The sequence below is a fragment of the Molothrus aeneus genome, chromosome 2 (assembly GCF_037042795.1).
Source record: "Molothrus aeneus isolate 106 chromosome 2, BPBGC_Maene_1.0, whole genome shotgun sequence".
Taxonomy (NCBI): Eukaryota; Metazoa; Chordata; class Aves; order Passeriformes; family Icteridae; genus Molothrus; species Molothrus aeneus.
The window spans coordinates 112,091,116-112,118,777 of record NC_089647.1 but is presented as its reverse complement, the minus strand read 5'-3'; the positions used below and the strand labels follow the sequence as shown (position 1 = coordinate 112,118,777).

The window sequence follows — 27,662 nt, the reverse complement described above, 5'->3', positions numbered from 1 at the left end:
AAACAACGTGTTTATTCTAAGCTTTGCTCTTGCCCTTTGACTTGACAGCGGCTGTGCAAGTGGCCTGGCTGCTCCAGCCCTGCTCCTCCAGAGCATGGGAAAAGCAGGAGCAGCAGCAGGGAGACAGCTGGCTGGCTGCTGACTTAGAAAGGCATCATTGCGTCACGTCACGCTGGGTAAGTTATCTTTGCCATCAGAAGGGCCAGGATTTTCCCTTTTTTTTTCTTTCTTTTTTTTTTTTTTCTTTAAAAAAAAAAAAATTTGTTCCTTTTTTAAAAGATTTTTAGGTGCTCCACAAATTGATGGTGGGGATTTGGTCATATTGAGTAAAGTGTCCCTTCTGTCAGAGGTAAAGTGGGTTTTCATCCTTGAAATGTAATGCTTTTCTGACCCTTAAAAAAAAAAGAACTTTGCTGGACTCCCTTTGAATCCACTTTAAATGAATGGTTTGTAAACTTATTAGGATTTTAGGATATTAGGGGCTGTCTCATATTTAATGTGTGGATTGTCTGAATGGAAACATTAAAGCCAACTCAAGCAATAAAGATGGATTGCCAGTAAAATAAACAGTTTGGCCTCTGACTGCACAGAGGAAGCAGATCAAGTCAAGAAAACATTTCCTAAAAGTCACTTTTCTAACTGTAAGGCAATTCTAATGGCTGATTCTTACTTAAACCTACACTGTTCTCCAGTTTATTAACCCACACATTTAACTTGGTGTGAAAGTGGAAGTTAATTGACATTCTGCTTCCAAAGCAATCCTGCTGTTATGATGGGCACCAAACTGCCACGTGAAATACAGATTAGAAGTGAATGGGAAGCAGTAGGGGTGCATTTCTGAGAATCCAAAGAGTTTGCAAATGATACTTACAAGCAAACATGAAATCATATTGATGTGCATATGGATTGCTAGGAAAATTCTGGCTCTGGATGAACCTCACAGAGAATTTATGGTAACTTCTGTCATGCCAGACTTTTGCCTTGTCTCTTTAAAACTCTTATGGTGAAACTCAGGGAGAGGTATGTGTTGCCCAGTTTGCATTTGGTGTTGTAAAGTGTAGATATGTAGAGGACTCAGTGGTAGGGAATCACATATGGGGCTCTGCTCCTGAAGTCACCCAGCCGGTGAGTGTATTTTACACCTCTTTATGTGCAGCGGGCTCAGCAGGTTGCACGAGGAATGCAATGTCCTGGAGGGCTGACTTCATAATTTGTGGCTGTGGATATATTTCCTTCATGAAACCACATTTATGTTTCTTTATTGTCGTTATTATTTTAAAGGATTTTAACTACTCGCAACTCCAGTTTCTTTTTCCATGAGCCTTGCTCTTCTGTCTTCAGTATTCTGATTTTTTAGATTTCAAATGGCTTGGCTGGAGGATCAGGTTGCTGGCTGGAGACATCTGGATGGGTCTGAAATCTGTGCATATCATAATCAGATCTCTTCACTCTACATTTTGAGTCCATGTTCTCATTCTTCCTCTGCATTTCTCATTGTTTTGTATCCTCTCCATTTGTATGCAGTCTCATGCAATTATATAAAAATGGTTTCCTTATGCATGGTATGAGTTTTTATAGCTTTGCATTCACTTTCTTTCTTTCTTTCCATCATTTCATGGTTAAATAGGTAGAAAAGTTAGGTAATATGTACACAGGGACTGCTCCACCAGACTGGAGCTCTGAGTATCTCTGTTACCATGTGCTGCAGCCAAAGAAGTTTACAGCATGCAGAGGGAAAAGGTTATTGTTAGTGTAACTGAATAAGTATTAGGGTTAATATATAATGTATAGGTCTATGTAATGGATAGTTTTTATTCATCATAAAATGTTCAAATGACTTGCAGATGTCTGACTGCTGCAGCTGTTGCAGACCTTGTAATGGCATTAGGCTCTGACTCAGAGAGCAGCTCCTTTGCCAAGAGATTCTGGCAGTGGCCGCAGCTGTGATATTCCCATTGAAAAAAGGACTGTCAGCAGTGGAGGTGGTGATACAAAACGGAACAGGAGGATGAGTAAGGGGCAAGGCTGGCTCTAGGTATGACAGGAAAATGGAGGCTCTGAAAGCTTCCATTTTTCCATGTTTAACTGCCTCAGTAATGTCCTACACTGCACTGACCAAGGAAGCAGCTGGAATTTATAGTCACCACAGATTCTGGCTGCATGCAGCTTGTGTTACACTGTTTGAGGGAAAAAACACAAAACATCAAACCTTTGATAATGTAAAACTTTGTTCCTAAGTTTTCAAAAAGAAAGAATGTCCCTAAAAGCAGACAGGATTGAATCTCACTGTGCAAAGGCAGTCTGTTGCACAAACTGGAGCATGGGAGCTCAGCTGCTTGCTGCCTGTGGAGACTGTGGAGTCAGGGGATATCTTCCTTGGCAGCCAAAGGAATGCCAGCATCCTGAAGAAGCACTGAGGAAAAAAAAAATCCACTAAGTATCTCATGATTGCTTCCCTGTATCTGTAAAGAAAATAATGAAGACTGACATGCAAAGTAGGCACACGTTTTATATGTGGGATGTTGTACGGAAACAAACACGCTGGGTTTGAAACAGCTTTTTGATTCCTGTGTGACTGGAAAAGCAAAAGCATGACCATTTTTAGAAGAGAATTGGAGAAGGCAGTGCAAAGCAAAAGCACAATTTTGACTGGCTTTGGTGATAGTTGTCAGAAAGTAGAACTGAGGGAAGCAAACCCTGGAGGGAGCTGAACTGTAAATCCCTGAAATGGGGAGGGGGCAGAGCAAGAGTCACCTCTCAATGAAGGGTGGATTTCATTGCTGCCTTTTCTGTTAATTTAAACTACTTCTGGAGAGCAGGGTTTAGTCATGAAATGGGCTGCAGTGCTGGCCCTGCTCTATGAACCTGCAAAGCCAGAAGCAGAATTGTTTCTGGCACCTTTTGAAGGGTCTCTGCTGATTCCAGTCCCTCTACCCATGATCAATGCTGTATTTATGAGAGTAAAGCTATCAAAATATGCTGGGTGACCTAATTGTGACTTTCCAATACCTGAAGGGACCCTTCAAGAGAGCTGGAGAGGGATTTTTTACAAGGGTCTGGAGTGACAGGACAAGGGTGAATGGCTTCACACTGACAGAGAGTAGCTTTAGACTGGATATTGGGAAGAAATTCTCCCCTGTGAGGGTGCTGAGGCCCTGGCACAGGTTGCCCAGAGAAGCTGTGGCTGCCCCATCTCTGGAAGTGTTCAAGACCACATTCAATGGAGCTCTGATCAACCTGGTCTAGTGGCAGGTGTCCCTGTCCATGGCAGGGGAGTGAAACAAGAGGACCTTTGAGGTCCCTTCCAGCCCACACCATTCTGGGATTCTTTATTTCTTTGAAAACATACAGATTATTAGAAAAGAGATGCAGTCTACCTGAACTTCACTTACTAGATTTAAAAAAGAAAAATCTTACTAATGTGACTTACTCCTTACATGAGTAAAAGGGAATCAGTTGCTAACAGCTCTCCTCTCCAGGGCTGCATTGGCTGTTGCCTGGAGCTGTGAGCTGGGACCCCAAGAATCCCACAATGTCCCTGAGAGCATTGTCCAAAAGTTTCTTGAGCTCTGTCAGGCTTGGGGATGTGACCACTGCCCAGAAGAGCCTGTTCCAATGCCCAACCACTCTCTGGGTGAAAAGCTTTTCCTGATAGCCAACCCAAACATCCCCTTGCAGAGCATTGTTCCATTGTTTTCTGTGCTGGTCAATGAATAAATGTTGTGTGTGGTGAGGAAGAATCCCAGTGCTGGATGGGCACAGCCCCTGTCCCAGGAGGCCCTACAGCCATGGTGTGGGCTGTGGGGTCTGTGGGGTTTTGTGCACCCCTTCTATGGGAGGAGGCTTGAGTCTCTCTGCCCTGCTCTGGGAAATGAACAGGATGCTGCAAACTGGAAAGGGCTGAAAAGTCACTGCCCAGTTTGGTGGTCCATGGGGGAGGTGGGTCTGTAGCTGCAGGTATTGCAGAGCTTTGGGAGGATGCCATACACAAAGCATCTCTGTGCTGCCCATCCCCAGCCCAGGGCGGAATGGGCCAGTCTTCCTCAGAGGAAGAAGCAGAGCTTGGCAGGGATTCAAGCCTGGATCCCAGAAGCAGCACTGCCTTGCTGGCACAGCATTCATTCTCAAGCCAATTTGCCTCCCAGCCCCCCAGCTAACCCAGGCACAGCCTGAGGTTGGTATTTCTTCTGCTGCTTCCAGATCCAAAGCTCTTTCATGCAGAGCCAGTATGGGGATCTCTGTACCTTACTGCTCTGCAAGGTGTTGACGTAGCCTTTCTTTCCTAGAATGTTTTCTTATCAGTAAATCTTAGAAAAACTGTCTAGAAATTCTCTTGTATCTCCTCTTTCTTGTGAGGAAAGGCTGACTTGGGTAATCTGACTCCAGGAGAGACTTAATTGGCAGGCAAAAGGACATTGTAGAATTGCAATCTGTTCAAAATGGGAATAAAGGAATTAATGGAGGTGAGGTCTGTCACTGGCCATTGAATATGATGGTCTGATTGCAACTTCTGATTCAGAAAGGTGCAAGCTGTGCCAGGGGAGGTTCAGGTTAGAAATCAGGAAGAATCTCTTCATGGAAAGGGCTGCCAAGCATTGCAAGAGAGGTGTTGGAGTCCCCATTCCTGGGGGTGTTCAAGAAACATCTGGATGTGGCACTCACTGCTTTGCTCTGGCTGACAAGAGGGAGATCCATAAAGGTGGAACTTGATGATCTTGGAGGTCTTTTCCAACCTAAATGCCTGTGTTGTCCTTGTACCCAGATGAAAGCAGCCCCTTGTGTTGAGAAGAGCCTGAAAGCATTCATGGGAATGCTGCCCCAAACATAACCCATCAGCTGATCCAGAGCCTGCTCCAGAGGCCTGGCTGCTCCAAAGCTCAGGGCTTCAGCCAGATGTGGTGGTAGGAATGTGTGTCAGCTCTGGGATTCACTGTGGATGTGGGCCTGGAGGAGATGGTGGTAGGAACGTGTGTCAGCTCTGGGATGTCACTGTGGATGTGGGCCTGGAGGAGATGGTGGTAGGAACGTGTGTCAGCTCTGGGATTCACTGTGGATGTGGGCCTGGAGGAGATGGTGGTAGGAATGTGTGTCAGCTCTGGGATGTCCCTGTGGATGTGGGCCTGGAGGAGATGGTGGTAGGAACGTGTGTCAGCTCTGGGATTCACTGTGGATGTGGGCCTGGAGGAGATGGTGGTAGGAATGTGTGTCAGCTCTGGGATGTCCCTGTGGATGTGGGCCTGGAGGAGATGGTGGTAGGAACGTGTGTCAGCTCTGGGATTCACTGTGGATGTGGGCCTGGAGGAGATGGTGCAAGTGCTCCAGGACCATCAGAGATGGGCTTGGCTCCCTTCACCCCAAGGGAGGGGGTGTGTGGTAGTTTCCACAAATCCCACCTTGGCAGAGAGGAGAAGGGGAATGTTTGTGGAAGGCTTCTGCCCTTGGCATTTCCTCTTTGCTTTCAGCTCCGTGCAGACGCCTGTGAGGGGCTCAGCTTTGCTTCTGCCTTGTGCTGGAGCTCAGGTGCCTGGCTAGACAGTTGCATTAGGCAGCAAAGCACCTAATCCTCACTGAAGGCCACCTAATCCTCTCAGCTTAATGGCCTTCTGCTCCTTCAGATAGTCCCTTCTTTATTCCTTTTCCTCTTCCATCTCCAAAAGAGCCAGCTCTGCTGGCTGCCCATTCTCATTCCTGGCTACCAACACCTCTCAGCCCTTCAGAGCTCCAAAATGCAGAAACCCATAAAAGCAGCTGGAAGTAAATGAGGAATGGAGAGGGAAGTCACGTCTCCATGGACTGAAGAAAGTGTTCTGTAGAGCAGTGTTTGAGAACCTTTCATTAGTGCTTCCTGGCCATTTTTTCTGCATTTCACTTTGCTGAATCCAAATCCTGCTCAAGCTGGTGGGAATTGTTCCACTGACTTCTGTGAGAGTTGGATCTAACCCCTGGTCTGAAAAGTAAAACTAGTCTCGCTGGTTTTCTTTTATTTCAGTTGGTTTCACTTTCTGCTTCTCAACTCCCAGAATAACATGAATGCATTCATAGTCCTCCATGGTGACATTCATACAAAATATTCTCTTTTTATGTTTTTTGTAAAATAAAATGCATATCAGCAATTCCACCTCTGTCCTTCTGACTCTGTTTTTCAATCCTGTTTTTTGGCCCCTTCCACCCTCCTGACATTCTACACAGAGGTAAATAATTTTTTTTCATACAATTTTAAAATTATTTTTTCTAATTTACATAAAATATTTACACATTTTGGAAGAAACTTTGAACAGTAAAATACCCTCAGCTTTCCACATCATTAAAAACAGACGGTTTGCCCTCAGAAAATAAGCTATTTGTAGTATCTCAAGTGGAAAAAAAGATATGCTGGGTTGTGAAAGATGTTTGTTCCATCACCATGAAACTCCTTGCACAGCTCCCAGGGCAAGACATGGCACACAGGGAGGTGACAGTGGATTTCTACAGCACAGCTCAATCTTCAGCTTTTCAGTGGAAGTGCTTTTATTCCTAAAATAGCCATTTGTTCCAATTAACATCCTTCTGGTAGCAGAAAGGGAGCATTGAGTAGAGTATGGTGCTACAGAGCCCAGAGAAGGGAACATTATCTTACAGAGCTCTGGGGGGTTGTCTTCCAGATCGCCCAAAATTCTTTCCAAGTAACGTGTTAAAATATTGGTAATGCAGTGACTCAACCATATAAACAGATGGAGTGAGTAGCGTGCAGCCAGTGATTCAGCTAATGTACAGCTCTGGAAAATTCAAATTTGATTTAACATGAGGAGAATTATTGAATAAGACATTTCTAATTTTTCCTTTTGTTTCAGGAGGCTTTAAGTAGGTTGTTTTTTCTACTGAACAGAGTAGAAAAACATAAGCCCATAACAGCTGATTCAAGGGATGGCATCCCTGGTCCTTGCAGAGAAACTCCTTGCAGCAGTGCTGCACTGCAGTGCCAGCTCTTGGTCTGAGCCCAAGTCCTGCTGTGGGACACGAGCTCCTAATTTCTCCAGAGGGAGTGTTCCCAGCCGAGTTACACAGATCTCTATGATCTAGTTCAAGCAAAAGCATTTATTTAGACTGAGTTAACTCATTAATTTTGGCTTTAAGATCTTAAAAGCTGTCTCCACCATAAAGTAAATCCCACGTTTTCTCCAGGCTCCTCCTGTACCACGTAAAGTTGTGGCTGCAGATGTGAATGTGCTGTGCCTGCAAACAGGGCACACCATGCTGCTCTTGGGAACGCTCTCCAAACAGCCAGAGGACATCTAAGCTCCTGCCATGTCTTACTACATCCTTTTATTCCCTTGGAATGACGAAAGGAGAAACTGGTTTTCTGCAGAGGCCTCCCATTGTCAGGAGATCAACACTTAAAAACTCACCTGATTTTTATGGAAATCTGGGGGAAACCCTGTTCTCTTTAGATTATTCCAGTCTTATCGCTGCAATTACAGGCTTTATTCCACAAGTTATGAGTACAGATTACTGCCACCTGCATGGAAGCCCATCCTTCACCTTTATGTAAATGTTGCCTTTGAAAGCTTAATTATGAAAGAGTTGCCAGTACACAGTCGAGAGGTACGAGAAGTGATCTGAACAGGTTAAATGCAGGTGAATGTTATGTTTTGCACACAGTTGTAATATTCATAACTTGGTAATTGCTGAAGGATGTCAGAGTGAGCTTAATTCCTCTAGCAGTTGTATGTATGATAGAGTTTTGCCCCCCCTCCCCAATACACTTACACAATCCTACTGTGCCTAAATAGATACTGAAAGTGTATTTAAGAGATCTGGGAAGGTGCTTTTCTCATTTGATGAGGCAGGACCTCAACAGCTCAGTGTGTGCAATTATTTGTGCCAGCTGTGAGGAGTGCTCTTATATAGTGGGGAATGTTCTGAGTAGTCAGGTAAGGCCCTGACCCTATCTGGGTCACAAACCTATCTGGGCATGCTTGAAATAATGAGCTATACTTAATAATTCCATTTAATATGTACAATGTGAAGAAGGTAACAGAAGTTAGAGAACCTGAGTGTTATTTGCTTGAATGTTGTCAAACCCCATTTTTATGTACTTGTAATTTGCTATTACAAAGTATTAAAGTTACATTTAATTCACCCTGGCACTTTGCTTTTTTAGAAAGAAAAGCAGCCCTCTCACCACTGCACTGAAGTGAGTGCACCCATACCAATGGGAGCTCTGAGCACAAAACCTCATCAGCTGTGTAATAATCCTTGTAAGATTTGTAGTGTGGAGAATTCCCTCAGGAGTGCTGTCTTTCATCCCATGGATTGGATCCTTGTTCTTTTGCAGAACTGACAAGGGACAACACTGCTTGTTTGGACAATCAGAAATAGAAAGGAAAGGCACCTGTACTTTCTCTTTCTGTTTCATTTTGTTGGGATTTTTTGTTGTTTGCTTTTGGATCACTCATCTCAGTTACTTCTTCATTCTTTTTCCCCTGTTGCTCCTGCTTTCCAAGTTATCAGCTTCTCTCAAGGGTCCTGTAATTTTTAGAGCTTTTCTTAAATCTTCATCTCCTGGAGCCATTTCAGCTGTGATATTTTAAAAATTAAGTTTAACCTTTAAAAACTAAGCCTGCAGAAGCTGTATCAGACATGACTGAAGACAAACTGAAAAGCAGGGAACTCTTGACAGTGAGTGGGATCAGACCTTTCGGTGAGCTGAAAGTCACAAGTTTGATCAGGAATGATTTTTAGGTTATTTTCTTGTGGGAATGAGGTTTATATGATCATGTCATGTAGGCAGAGGTATATCTGAGGATGTATCCATGTTATTTAATAATGTTTGAATCTACTGGCTTACTCCAGACAGGATTAAATCTGACAGAATAATTTAGTTCCTGTGACTTTCATGAAGATAAGTTGTGGAGCAGGGAGGATGTATCATGTTCTCCCCTAATCATGGAAAATCTGCAGCGGGAACTTTTGGGCAAGAGCATGCACTGGCTAAAGAGAAATCTTAAATAAATCACAGCTTTGGAAGAGATTTCAGTTAAAACTTGCACCTTACACTCTTAAGTTTAACAAACCATGAGGCACAGATGTGTAGGGAACCAGGCTTCCTTCATTCTGATAAAAAACTTTAATTTTTTGAGGGAGTTAAACATCTACTGAAATCACAAAAAGAGTAAGAGGCTGAGGAGAGTAATGAATGGAGTAACTTTAACTACAAAGGCGACCAAAATATGGGATTACTGGGGTGAGGGAGAAACAGCAGATGAGGAATTTCTACACCTGTTGTGTGTGAGGGGGGAGCTCAGGAATAGAAAGTGGCAGCCAGGAAGGGAAGGAAAAGCAAAGGGAAGCAGGAGGAGAAAAGAAAATTCAGGTTGAGAAAGGCATCAAGAAAGGCTTTGAAGATCACTGGGAGGAAAGATTAAACAGAAACTAAATTAGTTTTAATTTAATCTGTTCGCTCTCAGAAGAAATCAGTGAACTCCCATCCAAAGAAGTGCAGGCGAGGCAGAAGGAGAACAAAGGGGTTGCAGGGAGAATCAAATTTGAAGAAGAGGCAGGTCTGGACATGGGAAGCAGTTAATTTTAAGTACTGTTTAGTGAATGTGTCACTAATGAATGTGTCAGGGATAATGAGAGCTGAAACTTGTGGTAGAAGCAGCCAACCTGGCCACAGGAACTGTATGAGAGGTGCTGTTACACAGCACAGAAGCGGAAACAGAGATTCTCCTGTGAATGAGACAAACTAAGAGTTGGTTGGGTAATTTTTTTTTTCCTAATCTTGTTTAAATAAATCATTCCCATTAACTTTGAACCATGATTTACCCATCTGAGCACTCTGGATTAGCACAGCTCCATTCCACCCTCTCTGCTTGGTGCAGAAGTTCCCTCTTCGCTCACAAGCCTGATGTCCACATGGTTCTGACTGGGCAGGGGGAAATGGCAATGGAAAAGGAACCCCTGAGAAGGCTCCAGGCAGTCTGGCAAGGGGATGGAGCAACTGTTTTGTCAGTGGACAAATGGTGGCAGTGTGGACAGGGTGACAAGATTCCTGCAGCAACTGTGTTGGCTTGACACAGCAGTGACATGCAGAGGACTGAGGGCAGACCTGGCTTGCAGGAACATTTAAGTAGCTGTTCCTATTGCCAAACTATTAGCCAGATCTTTAAAAAGTGGCCTAGCCCAGGAAAAGTGTTATGTAAAACCAAAAAAAAAAAAATAGCTGACTTGCTACTGTTAAACCAGGGAGAGAGACACGGATCATGAAAAAATGTAGGGTATTCCCAGTTTAATGGGAACAGGATAATCAAGTAGATTCCCAGTGGCGGCTTTGCAGAGAGAGTACAAGACCTGAAAGCAAAACTGCTTTGGGTTTAAACTGAGCTCCCTAAAATGAGATTTTTTATGTAGCACTTTCTTCCTCCCCTTGCTCTCTGCTCTCAAAGCCAGCGAGGTGATGTGGGGATGATCTTCCAGAAGCCTTGAGAATGAGGAACAAGGTGGAGATGGCAGATCCATCACCTGTGACACGCATGACTCAAAGGCATCCCAGCCCTTTTGCACAGCAGAGCCACTTTTTAAATATCCCAACAGCAAAACGGCCAAGCCATAGGGCACCCTCCTGAAAGCACATTCCTGACACTTGTATAGGAATGGTTTGGGAAAAGGGGGAATATTTAACAGCGGGAAGAAGATGTGACAGCACTGGTTCCTCCCAAGCGGAGTTTCAGTAGAAAAAACCCGGTGTGTGATCAACATCTTTATTTCAGGGCATGGCAGAACCCGGGCAGCGCCCGATCCGTGGGCAGGATCCTGAGGGACAGCGCAGGTCCGCCCTCCCTCAGACCCCGCAGTTCGGGGGTTTGGGGAGAACAGGGGGGCGCAGCTTGGGGGCCGGAAGGGTCGCAAGGCTCAGCTGGGCAGTTTCACCCCACACAGGCCGGAGAAGTTCCTGGGACAGCCTGTGAGGAGCCCCCCAGCGCGGCTCCCGCACTCGGGGCTCCCCGGGGGGCGGCTCCCGGGGGCACCCCACAAGGCGCGGGGGCTCGCAGCTCCAACAGCCGAGGCCAGGGACTCCCCCAAGCCCGGGGAGCAGCGCCCTGAGGCGACCCCAGGGCGAGCACCAAGCGCTGCCCGAGGGAACGCGGCACAAACCCGACCGCCGCCGGTCCCCTCATGGCGGAAACACTTGGTACCTCCCTTCTCCCCCCAGCCCCAGCAGTGGTTTCACCCCCCGCCTCACACACGGCGAGGGGCGTGGCCTCACCCTCACGGCTTTCCCCGCCCTCTCATCCATATTCATGAGGAGAGACGGGCGGCCCCAATGCGGAGGGGCGGTGCACCCAAACCCCGCCCCCGAGCGATGAATATTGATGAGGCGCGCCGTGGCGTCGGGGGCGGCGCGGGCGGTGATTGGCCGGGCGCGGCGGCGCGCGGTGACGCGCGCGGCGGCGGTGCGGGTCCCGATTGCTGCAGCCGCTTGTCAGTGTGACGAAGATTGGCACCCGAGGTAAGCGCTGTCACTCAAACCCCGCTCCAGCCCCGCCGTCCATCACGGCGCGCCCGCCGCCCGGGCACGGCCGCACCGGGGAAGCGGCACAGCGGCTGGGGAAGGGGCGAGCGGGGCGGCGGCGGCGGCGAGGGGAGAAAGCGGCACCCGCGCTCCGCCGCCGCTCGCACGGACCGGGGGGTTTAAGGGGCGGTGGCGGGCGCGGGGAGGGGAAGGAGGGGAAAAGCGGGGAGGGGTGTGGGGGGGGGAGCGAAGCGAGGAAGGTTCTGGAACGGCCGCCGTGCGCCCGTTGTGTCCCGGCGGGGGCGCGCGCGGGGAGGGGACGCGGGAGCGCGCGCGGGTCCGCGCGGAGGAGGAGGAGGAGGAAGAGGAGGAGGAAGGAGATGGGGGCGATGGGATGGGGGGGAAGGAGGGAAGAAGGGAGGGAGGGAAGGAGGGAGAGGAGGCGACGCGGTGCTTAAAGGGGCAGCGCCGTGCCGGCCGCTCCTCGGAGGCGGTGGGGGGGGAAAACGGGGGGCGCTCCGGGGCCGCACCGCGGGCTCGCTCCGCCGCCGCAGCTGCTGCTCCCCGCTCTCCTCCTCTGCGCGCTGCCATCCCGCTCCCCCGGCACACCTGCCCTGCCCGGGGGGAGGCGGAGATGCGCCCCGCTCTGGGGGATGTTCCCCGCTTTGGGGGACGCTCCCCTCGCTTCGGGGGATGTCCCCCCGCCTGCCGTTGGCAGCGAGCGGAGCCCGCTCGGGTTTGTCCCTCGCTCCCGGCTCCTTGTCGCTGTGACCCCGCGCTGTCCCGGCTGGGCTGGGAGCTGACACCTTCCCCACAGCCAGGCCCAGGGTTGCCGGGTGTTTACGCGGCCGCAATTAGGAGCTGAGACTTGACACTGGCCAGAGGCCCTGCTGGGGATGTGTGTAAACAATAATAAATCAAGCGCTGGTTTTATCCCCGAGTGTTGCCTCGGCGAGCCGCGTGTCCCAGGTCTCATGGAGCAGCCCCCGGCTTTCCTTCGCTCCCACCACGCCGGAGTTGGTCAATTAACAATATAATAATATGAGTAGTTAACACGTTCCTGTGGTAATTCTCTGTATAGCTTATTGCTGTTTTAAAAAAATATAATTTATTAAATATTTGCTTAAATGATAATATGTAGTGGAATTTTATAGACAAGTCACAGTATTGGCTTATTTTTTTCATCAACTGCTGCTGAAGTTTTTAGTCCCTTTTGTAGTTTTGTCTGAGTAAATGGTGTGGTTTAGGGAGGGAGAATCCCAGAATTATTTGAGTTGGAAGGGACGTAAAAGCTCATCTTGTTCCAAACCCCTGCCATGAGCAATGTGGATATTATCCAATATCCCAGGTTGCTCCAAGCCCCAGTGTCCAACCTGGCTTTGGACACTTCTATGGATGGGGCAGTAAATAATTTATTCCTCATGCAAGCCAATATATCTGGTATGAAACCCTTAAAAGTGAATGAATTGCTGGTTTGTTGGCTTTTTGTTTTCCCCGCTTGCACTTGAGTGCTGCCCAGGCAAGATTCATTTTTTTGTCCTTGCCCCTCTTTGGAATAGGTTGTGTGCATTTCATTAAACAGATCCCAGGAGCAGGGAACATGGCATTATGTTCTGGATGTGGGAAAACACTTGGGCCAAAATCCTGTGGAGGAAAGCAAGAGGCTGTAGGTCACTCTCAAAGTATGCTAAATATCTCATTTAATTTTTAAAAAAAAAATTCCTTTCTTTTTATGAAAAAGCCCACGTTTAGTTAGCTCCTAATTTTATTCTCGAGCATGCTCTTGCACAAAATTTCATTAGTGTAGATTGTTTGATGAGGAGAATTGTAACAAGCGTGGCTTAGGCTGTCCACCCATGCTGCTGTTCTCCACACTGTGCACACACTCACAGGCTGTTCCCTGTCCTCTGTGGGATATAATCTGTTTTGGGCCGTGGGGTTGCATCCCTTTAGCTGTGGCTGTGTGTGTGGTTGGAGTGAGATGGCTTCTGCAGCTGCATGGAGCCCTGGTCAGTCCCTGTTAGCTGCATGTGTGAATTTTATGGATTACACTCAACCAGGAAACAAGATGTTGTGATTGTATCAGAAATCCATCCTTACATGGTTTTCCAGACTCTGTCATTGCTACAGTATCAAGCAACAGCAAATGCATTTTGAGTGCATTTTCTGTCAAGTAAAATCGCAGATTTATCCTTTTTTGAGTCTGTGTGTCATCACATAGAGAATCATTACATTCAAATTTTCAACAATTTCTGATGGAAAAAAATCCCCTAAACATTTCACGTAATCTATTCAATATAATTATTTTTCTCACTAATGTTCTATCTTCAGTTTATTTTATTAACTACAGAGTATATTTTTTTGACTGTCACCACTTGACATATTTTCTTGTCATCTCATAATGAAAGTATCCACAGGAAAACTTCAGTGTAGGTTTTACTGTGTTTTCTTTACATAATCTCCAGTTCAGTGGTGAAAGGCAGAGCTCAGTGTGCTGCAGTCTCGGGGTGAAAAGGGAAAGTCACAGGGTAAAGTAGGGGCTGTTGTGCTGCACTGACATTTTGGAGGCTCAGATCATTTCTCATTCATCTCCCCAGTGGATTTTGGCCATGCATTTTTTTAAAGTGTGTTTTACTGGGCTGAATTTTTTTCTTGTTGCCATTTCCCATTTGCTGATAGAAAACCCAAGAATTCTTTGCATTTTAAGTACATTGTTGTTGTTGTTAGGGTTGGTGGGGATTTTGTTTTGTATTTGGAAATTTCACTTGGGCATGTAAAAAGTCAAGCTGGTATTAAGTACTTACAGCTTTGATTTGTACTCTTAATACAATTTGTAATATTTGGGTTAAATAAAAATAATATTTTAAAGCTAAATCCTTGTAATTTTCCATGATAGGACTGAAAGGAGTTCAGGATGAATTAAATATAAATTTAATTTATTTTAAGTGCTTTAGTCTTACAAAATGCTAAGTCTTCTGGAAGCTGTAATTTCTTCTTCAGAATTTTTCAACTGTTTTTTTTCCAAGCTTTCCAACTGTATTTTTCTGTACTGTAAATGCAGTGCTCGAATAAATCTCTAATAATTCTGATTGCTACCACAGCAAGTTGTGTTGAGGAGCAATTCCATTTCCTGGAAAAGAGGAACTCTCTGGTGAAATGAAACCCTGTGTTAGTGGCCGAGGGTGACTGATCACAGAGCCACCACTGTGGCAGTGGAACTGCCTGTTCTAATGGCCATGTTAATGTCCTGAGAGGAGCAGCCCAAATTGTATTTCAGAATATTATGTCGTGGTCTGGCAGCCAAATGTTGCCTCTGCAAAACTGGCACATATGTGAAAGCTTACAGTAAAGCAGATTAATATTTTTATTTTGGTCTAAGTAAGACCAAATGCAATTTTTTTGTGTGTGAAATTAAAAATGTTGCAAATGTTACTTCTCTTGCAGCAGCAGCAGCAGCTGGTTACTTCACTTCTCACTTGTTCAAAGAGTCTGTAGGTTTAAAAATGAGAAGTCTCAGAGGGGTTTATTTTGCTACAGCTCAGTGCTGTACAAAATGTAAAACAACTTACTGCTCTTCTAAACAAGAGGATTCCAAGAGCAAGGAGAAAAAGCTGCTGATGGAGTTCTTTCATTTGCTTACTTGATGCCAGATGTTGCCAAAATCTTTTACCCAGACCATTTTAGATGTCCCCAAGGGAATTGAACAGTGAAATATTCACACTTGTGGCAGCTTCTTCACTTTGTTCACTGTGAGGTGGTTTCATGCCAGAACTGTGGAACATGGGATTCATCAGGTAGATCAGGGGTGGGGTGGAAAAGAAAATAGTGGCACTATGGATCTGGAAATGCCAGTTTTGGTGTTCTGGAGCTGTGGCACATTTTTATCAAGCTGCTGAGGGGCAGCAACGTGGTTCCCCTGCCAGCAGTGAGGGGATCCCACATCCTGTATGGCACTGGGAGGCAAATGTTGGTGCTAGAAATGGAAATAAAACTCAGATCTTGTTCTGGCATGGTTGGTTCTCATCCTCCACAGGAACACTTTGTTTGGGGTTTGATGTGGCAGCTGCTCCAGGCCGTGGTGTTCTCATTTTTTAGTACCAAGGTGTACAAAAGAGGTATTTGCTGTTAAAGCTGAGGGCTGTTTAAGTACACAGAGAGTCAAAAGGTGATTTTTGAAAATGGGAGCTGAGTGTGATGATCACAGACTGTCCCTCACCCTGCTGTGCCCAGGGATCTGCAGCTCTCTTCTGCAGCTGATGGAAAATACAAGCAAAAAGTAGAATATGGCAGCTTACTTCTGGTATACTGAAAGGGGGATCTATTTCTTTTAAACCTCCAAATTCCAATTTTTATTTTATCGGTGAGGTTTTGAAATTGCCTGTGTTTTTTCTTGATGGCAGAAGAAGCTAGGAAGTGTGGCTGTACTTCACATCCTGCTTGGCTTTTTATGAGTTACACAGCAAACAAAGCAAAGGAAAAAGGATATTATCATACTTGCTGAAAAATAAAGTCCAAGCCTTTTATATTCCAAGGAAACAGAGGCAATTAGAGAACAGAAATTGGATCTTTACATGTTTTTGACACACCTAGAGAACAGGGGAATGAAAATATGTGTGCTGTATGATTTTGTAACTAAAGAACTTCTGGGTCAGTCTGTGATCACTTAATTTATGTTTTCTAGCCCATTTTTATGTGGTCTAGGCTATAATAGTAGCAATACCACAAGGAAGATTACCTGGTTATCTTTCTTATTATTTTGAGGTGTTAATTTCAGTAGCTTAATTCTTAGTCCTACTGAAATTTGCCAGGATGAATGTGTTTGAGCAGGGTTATTCTGCCAACTTAAAAATGACTCAGCATCTTGAGAATGACTCTAAGTAAATATGTTCATTTATAAAAAAGGCAGGATTCTTCTTATTTAGGAGCATATCAGCAGCTGAGTTGTGGATTTTAGTGTTGCAGAGGGGAAAGGATCATAAAAGCATTCACATGGAGCATTTGGCTGTTCCTTGAGAACCTTCACCACACCAAAACCTCTTGGAAAACCTGCTTTATATGGTACTGGGCAAATATTTATTACCTAAATTACCTGAATATTCTGTGAGTGTCCTCCTGTCTGCTGGTCCTTGCATGCCACCTGCCTGTGCAGGCATCACCTGGACCAAGCAGTTCAGCATGATGCAGTTCACAGCAGTAGGTGATGGGTATGTTTAATCCTAAATTGTGGTTTTTTACCCCAGAACACTTAGGCAGCAGTCATAACTCCTGGGAGGATGGAGACTTGTGTTTGGGAGAGGTGGGAAACAAGAGTGGAGCAGGAAAGGAAGAGTTTTTATTTCATCCTCACTTCAAAATGAAAAGAACAGTTCATTTTAAGACCTAAACTCAGTAGCAAAACAAAGTTAGTTGTTCAGGTTTGACCAAATGTTGGAGTCAGAACAGGGAAGATTCTGGGAAAGTTAGTGATGGATTGGAATTGGATTTCACAGAGGGTTGCAGGGCCAGGATTTTCTGTCACTTTCAGGTTTTTTGTTTCACTTTCGGGTCCAAGTTAATGCTTGATTCATTAATGGGCTTGTTATTCCAGAAATCATTAAAGATATAAAAATTAAATGATGGTAAGGGAACATCTTGATCTTGATGAATTGTTTAAATGCCAAAAATGTGTAGAGGGCATTTTCTTATCCATTCAACATCTAAAGTCCATTTTAAATGCATTTATTATTTAAATAAAAACTCCTATTCACTCTTCAACTGTACTTCAACAGCATCAGGAATTCACCCCTTCATAGAATAATTGGAAACTTTTATGGTTTTATAATAAAAAGGTTGGAAAACATAACATATGCTTACACAAACTGCTCACATTGTAAAGTATTCAATGGCAATAAAGGCAGAGAGGCTGGTGGTTATTCTGTGTCTTCCTTATGAAACCACAAAGTATAAACACAAAACAAGATTCATTTCAGTCATAGTTTATTGGGTGCTGATGCAAATCATGATTAAAATAGGATTTCCTGTTGCTTTGGATTAATTTGCCTGGAAGGAGATGGTTGCATGAGTGTCTCCAAAATTAAGAATTTTGGGATGTGCTCATGTGGATACTCCAAAGGCTTCAGTGGCAGAGGGCTGGATTTGTGTCTGGGGTATAAGCAACCCTGTTTATCCATGTGGGGAATGCCAGAGAAATGGTGAGGCTGATGGAGTTCTCACCTTTTTTTCTGTTTATTGAGTTGTTTTTTGTCTTTTTTTAATGAAATTTGGTCTGGGATGTGAGGAGTGTTTGGAGTCTTTCCAGTGCCACCCTCCTGTCACAAGAGCAGCAGGGCAGATGTGACACCATCTTCCTGATTTTTGGGTCCAAAATGTTCTGAAAGCACATTGGGTAAAAACTGAGGGCAAAAACTCCTTCTCTGTCCTGTAACAATAAATATGTGTGAGGATTCATGATGTGAGTGTGAGGATTCTCATGCTGGACCCAAAAGTCCTTCTGTGTGTAGTTAAGGATACAGAAAAAAAAAAAGGAATCTTCATTTATTATGTGAATATTGATGGTGGATGAGAGTGATGGGAAATATTTTTGCTCCCTCATACCCTAATCCCTCAAGAGTCTTGGAACAATTAAAGAAGGAGGTTTCCTTTCCCCCAAGTTTTGTTTTTCTCTTGCCAAAATTGCTGTTTAGTCCCCTAAATTCCTTACTATTACTTTATGGGGCTAATAAAGCAGGGTCAAATTACAGTGTGAATTGGGTAGGAGAAATGAGATGCTGCAGGAAGTTCCTTGAATTTGAGGATCTTTCCACAGTCAGAAGAATGAGGATTCTATTTTGCAGAAGGTAGGAGAGCAACCTGAGGATTTCCTTCCAGAATTCCAAGAGCTGCCTGGGGGCAGGATACCTGGCACACATCATTTTATGACTGGATTGGGTAGAATTCCTCATCTTTCTCATCCTTGTTGAGAAGGACTGTGGTAAATTGGTGATGACATGCAATCAGGAATGTGAGCCATGATTTTGCTCCTTTCCCTAGAAATATGCTGGTGTACACACCAAGGATGTGTGCAGAATCAGGAGCTGGAGTTCTTCACTCCAAGATCCCCTCAGTTTTATTTCTGTTGTTGTGCCTGGAGAAATCCCTATGATCTATGCATCCTTAATATTCATTTTATCAGTTAACAGCAGAAGCAATTTTAGCTCATAAAGTGGCACATTATATATATATATATATATATTTTAATTTGTTACTTGCATATAGGAGAATTTATAGAATTAAATGTACCAAAAGCAGAGTTTAAACAAGAGTGAGTTGCTAAAGGAGCACAAATCTTGCAATGAGATGGTTTGTTGTGGGTCATGCTGTGTGAGAGTGTGTGGTGGTATGAATATTTTATATGGATTGTTAAGATCTGAGATGGAGGGACATGAAAAGAGGATGCTAGGAAAGATTAATGGGACAACAAAGCGGTGGATGCACTGTTGGAGAGGCCTTGCTGAATAAAGTCACTGTTGTAGCATCTCTGTCCAAAATCCTCCATGTAAAGAAAGGTTGATGGTAGCTTGGAATGTAGCCTGTATTTCTGCAGAAATTCAACTTTAGCTGTGGATTTTAATTGATTTTTAATTTTCCGTTTCTTAAAGTATAATTTGCATTCATTTTTTTAATGTAATCTCATATTCATCAAGATTAACATATAAATAACTCTATTGCACCACCAAACAATAAAGGGAACAAAGTGACACAAAATAAATCTCATTTTACTGCAGCCCAAAATTGGTTTTGTGGCTTTTTAGGGCTTGACTCCCAGGGCAATTGACAGCATAGCTGTTGTAGAGTAACTGAGTGGCTGTATCTGTGTGATGGAACTCCCTGAGGCTGGTATTATGTTCCTGAACAGGAACATTGTCTTTCTTAAAAGTATAATATTCTAAATAATGACTGTACTTTTTAAGTACATGAGACAGAGGAAATGGAAGCCACCTTGGTGCTAAATGAGGAGAACATTCTCATTGAGCACATTTTTAATAAACTTGTCTGCATCAACTTCATATTGATTTGTTTGTCTTAATTTCTGTGAATGACTCTGCGTGGGCAGGTCAGTGGAGATGGAAATGAACTGCAGCAAAGGTGGAATGAATCCTGGATGTTGGCATGTGTGCTCTACTTACTGCTTCATTATTTGAACCAATTATTACTATCATCATTTGAAACTATAAAAATACATGGATCTTAATGTCTGCTCATATTTGTTCATGTGAATGTGCTCACGGGTCTTTGCATCCTGTGATCTGAAATGCAGAATGAGAGGGTGACTCAAACAAGGGCTCTTCAATGCTTGAATGAACAAGTTCCTATTTGACTTTGTAGTTAAAACTTCAGTGCTGATTCACTTTCTGAGAGACAAAGCAAGTTGCCCTTTGTTTTGGTTTCATACTTAGGTATTTTTATTATCATGGCATTACTTTAAAGCTTGTCTGCCAGAGGAATTAAAGGAAAACAAAAATTGGCAATAGCAAGTCCAGGTGAAGACTCCACAGTGCCTGGGTGTTGTCTCCACCCTGTAACGGTGTATCTGCTCCCTCTTCCTTTTCCCACTGAAATGTGCAAGGCATCATCATCTGCAAGCTCAGATCTCTCTTGTCTGATATGTTTTAGGGTTCAGCAGTGTTAAATGTTGTCCAGTGTCTCTTTGAAATGGGCAATATCACTGCAACATCCTTTGGCTCTTCTCAGCCACATCCTTCCCTCTGCAGCATCTTTCACCCAGGCCTGCATTTCTTTAGCACCTCTTTGTTCCTGCCCTGGATATCTCATAAACTGTCCAGAAATTTGCTGTTTCCAGAGTTTCAGCTGAGGGCTTTGCAGGCAAAGGCTACTTCTTCATACACTGAATATTGTGTGACCAGATCTGGCAGCAGTGGCCCAACCATTTCTTGGCTGCAGTTATTTCTGAATGCAGGAGCAGGATTTTCAGGTTTGCAGCAGTCCTCCTTATGTCTGAGCAGAGACAAGGAATGGATAATTCATCTATTTATCTATCCTGATTTATCTGTCAGTGACCTCTGTTCTGAAGATGCCATGAATAGTGAGAAGTCTTTTATTTGAAAGTAGCCCAGTAAATTGAAGTGAGAATGAGTACCAAAATGCATGGCATGTGAAGAAGGGAATAAGAGGGTTACACTGTCCTCAGAACAGAATTAAGAAGCTGCAAAAATGAGAGAAGCCCATTTTCTGAAGACATAGATCTTGGACATTTTAAGGAAAAGTGGGAAGAACTTTTAATGTGCCATCTGCTCCTTGAACCTTCAGGACCAGGTCTATCACTTTGGGCTGAAACTCCTTCTTGCTCAGTGTTCAGTCTCTAACCAATGGCTGAAATTTAAATTGCCTTAAAACTTCTCCCATACCTTCCCTGCCCTGTTTAGAACCAGGTTTCATGAACCAGAGATGCCATCTAGATTGAGTGGCCCTTCACATTTTGTTTTTCTGTAAACTTGTCTGAAAAACATCACTTCTTGGAAAACAACACATGCATAAATTTTAATTAATTTAAAGACCAATTCAATTACCAATTTCATCTTGCTTTCAAAAATGTTGGAGTTACTTTCTCTCTAGTTCTTGTTGTGAACTTTATCTGTGTGAGAAACAGAGATAATCAGATTCAAGATCTCAGCTGTGTTTTAGCCATCATTTAATTTCTGGTGGCCTCTGTGCAACCTTAGTGTCTGGAATTTCTCCTGAGATGGTTTTTTAATGCTTTTCAGCAGTTGTGTTTTCTAAATATGTTTTTACAATCTTTGCTACTTTGCTTTCACAATCCTTACTACTTTTGAAAAGTAGCTTCACTGTATCAAATGGGTGCTATTAAATGTAATTAAAGTAATTTTAAGTGGTAATTTTTGGAAAACTTTTTTTAATGGTCAAATAATCCTGTAGCAGAACCTGTCCTCACAGAACAGAGGATCCTAACAATGGCCCATTTCTAGCATCATGCTTTGATTTTACCATGGATTATATTCAAATGATGATGAAGGAGATTTAAATAGGGCAAAAATATCTCTCACCTTTCTTGATTTCGTGCTTAATTTTCACAACAGTGGTGAGTTACTCCAATTTGCATTTCATGGTTTTATTTTTGGCATGTGTCTTGTCTTGGCAGACAGACACTGAGCCAAGGAGTAAAATATGAAAATTTAACAGTGAGGGAGTTATTATCCAAATGGAGCCTTCTGTTAGAGGTGTCAACAGACAAAGGTGAATGTAGAGAATGAATGGAATAAGATGAGAGAAAGATCAAATAATGGGATAAGAAGTTCAAGTGTGGGATAATGGGTGTGATTAGAGATTATTAACAATGCAAAGATTTGCAAAATGTGCAAAAAAATTCTTGTCTGTTAATTAACACTTGATGAGGGAACCACATAATAAAACAATTTTTTAAAAAAATCATATTGAGTCTTAGAATGTTTGTTCTAAGGTGTTATTTTCTTCTGACTATTTCTCTGTTGGTTTTTAGGTTTCTGTCATCCACCTTGTACATAAGTGGGATCTCTGTGCTGGAACAAGATAATGTCTTCAACTCATTGAAGGAAAGGGGTGAGCAGCTTTCTCATGGCCAATATTTTATCTTCTTTAGAAAACAGCGTGCCTTGGAAATAAATATCATCCTCCATTGTGTTGAAAAGGAAGCCAGTTCTTGTTGCTTTTCATGTGTCAGAGAGAATTGATTTTTGTTTCTTTTTAACTTGCTGTGTGAATGTAAGCATCTAATGTTGCATAGCAAGTGCCAGGACTGAAGTTAAATAAGAATGAACAAAAAGCCATGCTGAATCTGCCAGTCAGGCATTTCTCTCTGAAGGACTTCAAAGAAACATGTATGAAGAAAATGAGAAGGAATGATTACTTGTTAACAAGTCTGTTGGGCAGTTCCTTCACAACCCTGAGAGGGTCGGTGCTTAGGTCGTAGCCTGAAGCGTAACTATTTATATCTCTTACAAACATCTGTTGTAGCTTGTGTATGTTAAAAATGATACCACTGATCTCCAGCAGCTCACTTGTACCTCCTGTTAACGTTACTGGGTGGTCCCTGTGCCCTTAATTATGAAGGAGTAAGTGGAACAAGCCAGGAGTGGAGTGATGAGTATTAAGTGATCACTTGGTGTGTGTGTTTCAGCTCACATTTAATCTCTTCTCTTACATACTCAACTTGCACAAGCTCTCCACATTTCTAATTATGATTACCCCTCTTCATTTAGCTTCCTTTCTGCTTTACATTTTCCTTCATACCTCATTTTATGAAAGGCTTCTCTTTTTTTTTTTCCCTTTGCTTTGTAGACCATGATCTTTTATGAATTCCCTTTCACCACAGGTATCAGTGGAGTTTCTGATTGCAGGTCATGCATTAGCTTCCAGTTACATGACCTTAAGTTTTTCCTTGGGTTTTCTACACATTTTACTTTCAAAATAAATAGAATGAGAGTTAGTTCTGTGTGAAGCAGACCAGCAGACTCACCCTCGGGTTATTTTTGTTATTTGTAAGTCTTTGACTATAACACGAAAACACACTTTTCCCTCTGCTCTCAATTTCTTTCACAGAGAAAAATTGGCATTTTGAAAGGTAAGATATCCAGAAGTCATATATATTGTTGGGTTCCCCTCAGACACCCAAACACTCTGTGTGCTGGGGCAGGGTGTGCTGGTTGGAGCTGGTCTGTGAGCTGAGAATGGACACACAGAGTGGGTCAGCCAAGAGCAGGGCTCATTGGAGAGCACCACAACCCCTTCAGACCACATCAGCTGCTTTCCATCACAGCCACCTTCAGCGGGGAGAGGCCTGAACCAGCCTGCCTGACTCGGTGTAAAAAGCATCAGAAACCATCCACGTGTTGTGTGAGCTCGGTGGAGGAGCTGTGGAAGTAATTAGCTGTGGCAGTGATAAACATCTGGGAGCTATAGCAGCCTGAGCATCTGCTGGGGCTGTGCCTGCTAACGAGCCCTGGCTGCTGCATCCCAAATGAGGCCATGAAAGCCAAATCTGTAAATACCTTCCCGGTTACTTTTCTTAAAGTTTAACTCACTTTGTTTCTTGTCTCTACTGAGTAATGAGGAAATGTTTCTTTTTAGTGAACAGAAGTAATTCCTCAGTTAATTGCCTCGATTTAAGTGTGTGATTAGCTCAATTTGTTCTTCTTGATTTGCAGTGGTTGTCTTCACTAAATCTCATCGGTTCCTATCTCTCCTAATAGCTTAATCTTTTTCTACTGTAATTATAAGTCAGAGGGGAAGCTCTTGTGAGAAATAAAGGAAATACCCATGTAGAATTCTTTCCAGTCATTCCTCTGGGAGAAAATATGGCCAAAGTCCTTCTAGATGCAATAATCTATGGATCTAGCTCAAAGCTGTGCACCTCCTTTCTTCTTTTGTGGGACCTGAGGGCCTTCCAGATGTGGAACGTCTCTTCATTATGGAAATCTGGAAGGAGGGGTTGCTCCAGCTTGTCTTGTTCTCCAAAAATTCTTGCCATGTCCTACTGTCTTTACCAATTTACATGTATTATCTTTGTGGCCTCTCTCCAGGTTTTTCTTCATGCCACAAATATGATCTTACATCCCTGTGAACTCTTAAGACTTTCTTCCTTTTCAACAACTTGTACTTTTATTTTCTCATTTTTGCCTAAGAATTTCATCTTTCTCCCACAGTTAAACAATTTCTTTAGCAGTGTTTTCTGTGCTTTTCTTAGCTTTAAAATAATCATTAAATAGTGTTTGCTCTTTCTTTGTTGATCGTTTCAACTGTTCTGCTTTTATTTTGAGGGTAGTCTGGTCCATGCTTTGGATGTCACAGTCATAAATTAAATGTATGTCTTTTGAGAAGGAAGAAAAGCAGCATTTTCTATGTGTCTGTTCACTCTGTCAATACAGACAGGCACTTGCATTGGCTGTCAGCTGCCATTTATGAAAGAAAATAAATGTTTAAACATCAGACAAATGCTTACAGGGCTGATGCTTCAGAATGTGTTCCCTTAAAGGATTTTGAGAGGTGTCTCACTTATTGTGGCAAATGCTGATTTAGCTTTTAACACTAAATGATTTGTAACTAAAAAAAATTTAAAATCTGAAGTACTTCTATCAGTGAGTGCACTTAGGTTGTTCCTTTTTTATTTTTCATTTTGGTGGGGAAATCAGTAATGTTTTTGGAGTTTCAAAGAAAGAATACTGATGTTCTGTAAAAACAGATATAACCTAGTTTTTAGAGGAAACCAAGCTTACATCATCTTGGTGAACTTCTCTGGTCTTTGAAGATGTTTAAAAAAAGATTTTAAAAATTGCACTCATACTTAGGAATTACACTGAGTGAATTTGATGCAAAGTAAGGCTTGAGGTTTCTCCTGAGGAGTTTGGTTTGTCTCTGTGCCTGAAACTGTTGTCAAAGAAGGGAACCTTGAAATTTGTCCTGTGTTTGCAAAATGAAACACTCACTTGAGACTGTTATAATCTGCAGGGGAAAATATCCAGAAATGTAAAAATTGCTCTTAAAAATGGTCATGTGCAGTAGTAGTATGCAATAAGGGAAGGACTTAAAATAGTTGAAAAATTTATAGTGATTGAACACATTGAAAAAAAAAATTCTGTTTCAGATCTTAAAATGCTGAAAATTTTAAAACTTAGTTCTTCAATACTGACATAAGTGAAAGAGAGCGGAAAGCCTGAAATTATTACCTGGATATAATGTTTTTCAAGACATCAGCACTGACTTCTTTTTTAATATGGATTTTTTTAATAGTAGCTAAACATTAGAACTCCTATGTGTCAAGGAAAATTGACTTCTGTGTTAATAGTTACTGGTAATAGCTTAATGAGTTACGTGATTTCAGTTGTAATGGCTGCAGACCTGACAAGAAAATGAAATGTGAAGTAATAATTTGTTGGCTACACTCTATCTGGTGGTGGTGCTTTCCTAATTTATTTTTTTTTAATTATGGTATCTCTTAATTTAAAAATGTTTAACTCATCTGGGTACCAAACTCCAGCTAATGCCTAGAGAGATTAACATGATGCTTTTACTTGTGTTTAAATCCTACTGTAATTAATATTTCCCAAAGTATCAAATGTCTCTGAAATTGAGAGTTCTGAATTCCTAGGTCCTTTTTGAAACTTTATAATCACGTGGGCCCAATTGTTTAAAAATGGTTTGATATTGTTCCATTCTTTGTTGAAGCTTAAATGACTTGGATGGCAAATTCCTGATGTCAGAAGTGATTTGAGGCTTCGTCTCTGAAAGTGGTTTCAGCCCTGCTTTAGAATCTGGGATTCACACCCAAAAGTGAACAGGGTATTCCTTAACATTTTGCATTTGGTTCATCATTTTAAACTGTTATTATTTCAGTTACAGTGATGCTCAGTGGGTTGGGAGCCTTTTCAAAACACAGAAACACAAACCTGCCCATTTCTAGATTTCATGTATGACCTTAGAATGTCAGTTAAGTAGTGCAGAAATTAATGCTAAAGTTCACTTGAGCTTGTGAGTATAAAAAAACCTCAGCCTCTTACTAGTAGTTTTACTTTAAAATATAAAGAGACAATGAACTTTTTGCTTATAAAACCTGTTACATTTCCAAACTGAATTTATTTGTTGTTTGAATTTGCATGTGGCCATTGTTGTCAATAAACTCTCTGAGAGGTGTGCATCAATCTGAATTTCTACCTTTATTTTTTCTTCACCCTTTAGAACTGGATTCTAAGTGGCCACTTTTTTAACTGACTGTTTCTTTTTCTTTAAAGACTATTTGTTCACACTTAGGATGATTTGACACAATTAATGTCTTAATAACCATGATGGCAACACAGACATTAAGTATAGACAACTATCAAGATGGACAACAGGTAGGTGTGTTTTCATTTCTATAGGAACTAAATACACTTAGGAAGAGGGGAAAAAATAGTGACTTTGTCCTTAGTGCCTGCTTTGGCATTGTTTAAGCTGGAATAATGAAACATAGTCATGCATATCTGGTAATGTTTCTTTTTTGTATGATGGGCTGTGTAGTTTTACACTTTAAATTGATAAATTAAAATGTTGTTAACTGAAGGCAATTCATGGGGTGGCCTCTACTCTGAAGACCCATTTTTCTGTTACTCTGTGTCAGCCCTAAGCTATAACTGCAAATACTTCTGTCAGCAGATGGCAACAATGGGGAACTGTCAGAAAAAAACCAGCAACTTTCCACATCTCCTATAAAATGTTCATCTCAATGCAGTCAGGTTTTTGATTTTTAGTTTTATTGTTTGTTTCTTTTATTGCAATTCTAATTTCTCTCTCTCCTTTCACCTACTTTACATATTTGACTTTATTCCCCCAGCAAATACCATCCTGTGGCAGTGAAAGTAAAATATGGTTTTTTCTAAAGAACAGATTGGGAGAGAGCTTTTTCTTCCTATTTGTTGTGTATTTCAAGTTCTCAGTGTCCAAGGTAGACAGGCAATTCAGGTGCCTGCTGTTTTTCTAGTTTGGAAATGGCCCACAGAAAAAAACTTGCAGTTTTAAGTGAGCTGTTTCCTCCTCCTAGGGCAATAGAACCCTCACTGGGCACACTCCCTCCCTTCAAACTCTGCAGATTTATGGCCAACATTTATAATCACTTGTCTGAGTCATCCCCTTCTAATTTGCTCCTCCTTCCTGTCATTAGCCAAGAAATTAGTCCATTAGTTACTTTTTTTTTTTTTTAAGCATTCTGGTTTGAAAATCATCTCTGCTTGCTGAGGGAGCTCTCTGCAAGGCAGGCTGCTCTGTTGGGTGGGAGATGCTGAATTTTCTCAGTTTCTAATTTTTCTAGGAGATGGCTTGGCCCCACTAGGTATTAAATAACAAACCTTTTGGTTCTCCCAGATAGTTAAAAATACTGTAATTTTTTTCTGCTGCATTTATGTGGAAATAAATTAATTTCTGTTAAAGTCAGGTTCTCTAATAGTTTCTGGAACTGTCAGTTCTGGCTGCCTGGAGGTCCCTAGAACAGTGCCTGTCCTCTACCTGAGATAAAAGAGAATTAAGAGAAAAAATTCCAGTGTTTTCATGTCTTTGTGCAGATGCTCAAATGGGAGAAAACCAAAGAGTTTGGGCTATGAGGTGGAAACTGTGACTTTCACAGTTCAGGTTCCTGGAAGACCTTTTAGTCCAA

General features: G+C 42.6%; 1 protein-coding gene across 1 annotated transcript in view; it reads left to right on the top strand.

Annotated features, from left to right (window-relative positions):
* The first annotated feature begins 11,393 nt into the window (after positions 1 to 11,393).
* Positions 11,394 to 27,662, top strand: part of PKNOX1 (PBX/knotted 1 homeobox 1) — a 35,786-nt gene continuing 19,517 nt past the window's right edge. Inside the window, exons 1-3 of the mRNA XM_066571682.1 lie at positions 11,394 to 11,488; positions 22,005 to 22,084; positions 26,269 to 26,370. Coding sequence (XP_066427779.1) covers positions 26,320 to 26,370 — 51 coding nt within the window. The 5' untranslated portion in view covers positions 11,394 to 11,488; positions 22,005 to 22,084; positions 26,269 to 26,319. The remainder of the gene's footprint in view (positions 11,489 to 22,004; positions 22,085 to 26,268; positions 26,371 to 27,662) is intronic.